General features: G+C 31.8%; 1 protein-coding gene across 1 annotated transcript; it reads right to left on the bottom strand.

The window, feature by feature from the left end:
• Window positions 1–317: 317 nt before the first annotated feature.
• LOC134277874 (orexin/Hypocretin receptor type 1-like) lies at window positions 318–2,003 on the bottom strand. Its single transcript, XM_062760168.1, has 2 exons — window positions 1,917–2,003; window positions 318–1,701 (listed from the first exon to the last, which is right to left on the bottom strand). Exon 2 carries the CDS (start codon window positions 1,691–1,693, stop codon window positions 488–490), a length of 1,206 nt encoding a protein of 401 aa, XP_062616152.1. The 5' UTR covers window positions 1,694–1,701; window positions 1,917–2,003; the 3' UTR covers window positions 318–487.
• Window positions 2,004–2,843: the final 840 nt, after the last annotated feature.

The raw sequence follows: 2,843 nt of genomic DNA, 5'->3' as shown, positions 1-2,843 counted from the left end.
TGGGAATTTCAATAGATTGTTAGATGACCTGGTCTCCAAAAACCACATAGATATTGTCAATCAGAAACTCTAGCACCCTTTTTATGTCAACTTCAGAGTAATTGTGTGAACAATCAGAATGCTTTGTTCTTAATAAAATAATTCTGGAAATGCCCAATGACAATGTTAGTGAATTACAAGTTCCATATTTATTGAAAACGCAGCTGTCAATGACAATAAAAAGACTTTAATTTATCGTGGAGAATGGTATAATACAGAATATAGAGTATTTACACTAAAAGAAAAAATTGTTGTAAGGTATCAAGTAAATTTAAATTTCTATTACCTATGAGAGATTGATTTACAGAGAAAATCCATTAGAAATCATAGCTACTAGTATAACAATTGTAAAGAATGTATGAATTTTGTTATCTTCGACTTTAACAAAATTTATAAGATATAGTTTTTTTTATATTAATCGTATTGAAAAATACTGAAAGTCTTTAATTTAAAATATTGTATTCTTAATTGACAGAAAAGACTTGTGAAACTCTTCACGAAAGTCTCGACTTAAAAATCCGTACATAAAGGGATTGATTCCACAACTGAGAAAATGAGACCTTACTCCAATGTTGTAGAATATTTGTGAATCTACTGACATATCCAGTATGAAATCAGCATTTAATCTTCTAGCAAAAAGCAAACCAAAATACGGGAAGTAACTTGTCCACTGTATAAAGGTAATTAACAACAACATTATGGTAGTTCTTCTCATTCGATTTTGACTGGAAGTTCGCGTATGTGGAGTAACTTCAATTTTTTTCGTATTTGACATGGAATTTACAGGTTTAGGCTGAACGGGAGAAGATTTGTGCTGGGACCAATTTTGGACGTTTGTGTTAAGATTGGTAGAGTCATCCGGCAGACTTTCTGGAGAAGAGGATGTTGTATTTGTTTTATATCTCTCGGTGATCTGATTATTTGTTTTATTTCCTATCCCCGTTGCTGAATATCTACACAATTTGTTCAAGACTAAAGAGTAAAATATGAGCAGACACAATGATATTATCAGAAAGAGAACAGCAACCATGCCGTAGTACAGTGCTGGATAAGGCGTGTCCGAATATTCTCTATTTAGGGGACATGATGTTTCTGCAATTGGGGATTTCATTTTGTTGGACTGTCCGAATATGATTAGACATGGCCACGAAAATAATAACGCAACAACTGCTGTTGACGAACATAATTTCTTTGCTAATGGAATCTGAATCTGACTTCTTGCCAACCTACAGATTTTCATGTATCGGTCAACTGCAATCACCACTAGCATTAACCCGGCTCCCAGTGACGTCACAGAACGAGTAAATCGTTGGAATCTGCAGAGATGGGGGTCATCAAGAGTAATCGGATGTTGGAGCATAGCTATCTCAATGGGCATACAAATTACAGAAGTTAATAAGTCGTACGCTGCTAAGAATCCAACAAAATATTTAACAGTTTTTTTCTTCCATCTGAAGAGGTAAATATAACACACCGCAAGATTACCCATAATTCCTAGGATCATTAAGACTGACATAATTACAGCCACGGGAAGTAAAGTCAAAGCCATGTTATGGTCAAGTTCTAGAAATTCGTCATAAGAGAGCGATTCTTGCTTGTTTGACTTGTACCGGGTAAAGTTGTCAGCCAATTGTTGCACTGTCGAACTATTCATACTCAACGCTATAATGAGATTTTGAAAACATAACCAATACACTGTGTACACAAAATAAATCGGCAATAATATCGATAACGATTTTCTTTAACACACTCATAAATTGTATGCAAGATGTTGAATTTCAAAGGTGCATTTCAGTGCACTATAATATCTTATTATTTTATAATTTCTTTTACAAATGAAAAAATAAAACTTAAACTTTAAAATGATCTTAGCCTACCTTAGCACAGGAGTGTTTAAAAATCAGCAACAAATCAATTATTTGACTAAAAAATAATTCGAATTGTCCGCAAACTATCAGTAAACAAGGAAACTGTAAGACTTTTTATAAAATGTACATCAAAATTAAAAAAAGAGTGTTCATTTTGTAGTATTTCCTTCCTGGTCTGCGTTTTTAAAGACATTAAAAATAGAATACATCTATATCTAGAATGATTTGACAGATATAAAGGATATAATCATATAATAACATTATACTTCAGGAGGAAAAAGAGTTAAGAAGACATTAAACTTTGTTTTAAAAAAAGCTTAGAACAGAATTAGCATTCCTGAAAATAAATTTTTTATGTGAAAAAAAATAAATAAATACATGTAAATTAATAAATATTTGGTTTAAAGGATCAATGAAATAAAAAAAATGTACTTTTTTTTTTTTTTACAAAAAAATCTTTATAAATAATTTTATAATTTTGAAGTAAAAAAAAATCATTGTGTACACAGTTTATTTAATTATCAGAATTCTAATTCTTGGTAGATGTAAAGTAAAATGAATCATCCGCCGTATGCTCCCTGTCAGAATCATGGAAACGGGAAAAAATCCGTAGACAATTTGGTTTGTATGAAAATGTCAGCCAACTCGATATTAGATTTGCTGACAATGTCATTTTATCGTTTTTTCCCCACTTTTTCCCTTTTTTCTTTTTTGTGTTAAGAAACACACTCTGGTCAGAGGATACTTACTTTTCATGGCACCTGATTCTTACAATGGTTTTTCAGAGGGTCTGTGTTTGCTAGGTCTGTGCTTGCTCTGCTCGAGATTTGTATTGTTCCGGTGGACTTTTTGACATCAGTAGCAGCTGCTTTTTCAACAAATAATAAACTCATAAATTTTTAAGGTCATTTGCAAAATCATAGCGTTAAAATAATA

The sequence above is a fragment of the Saccostrea cucullata genome, unplaced genomic scaffold (assembly GCF_032062105.1).
Source record: "Saccostrea cucullata isolate Sc308-1 unplaced genomic scaffold, CSIRO_AGI_Scuc_v1 ctg6939, whole genome shotgun sequence".
In the NCBI taxonomy this organism is placed as follows: Eukaryota; Metazoa; Mollusca; class Bivalvia; order Ostreida; family Ostreidae; genus Saccostrea; species Saccostrea cuccullata.
The sequence above is the reverse complement of the archived record's forward strand: the minus strand, read 5'-3'. Positions and strand labels throughout refer to the sequence as shown.

Coding starts and splice junctions, on each gene's coding strand:
- LOC134277874 (XM_062760168.1), bottom strand. CDS start 1,693: ATGAATAGTTCGACAGTGCAACAATTGGCTGACAACTTTACCCGGTAC.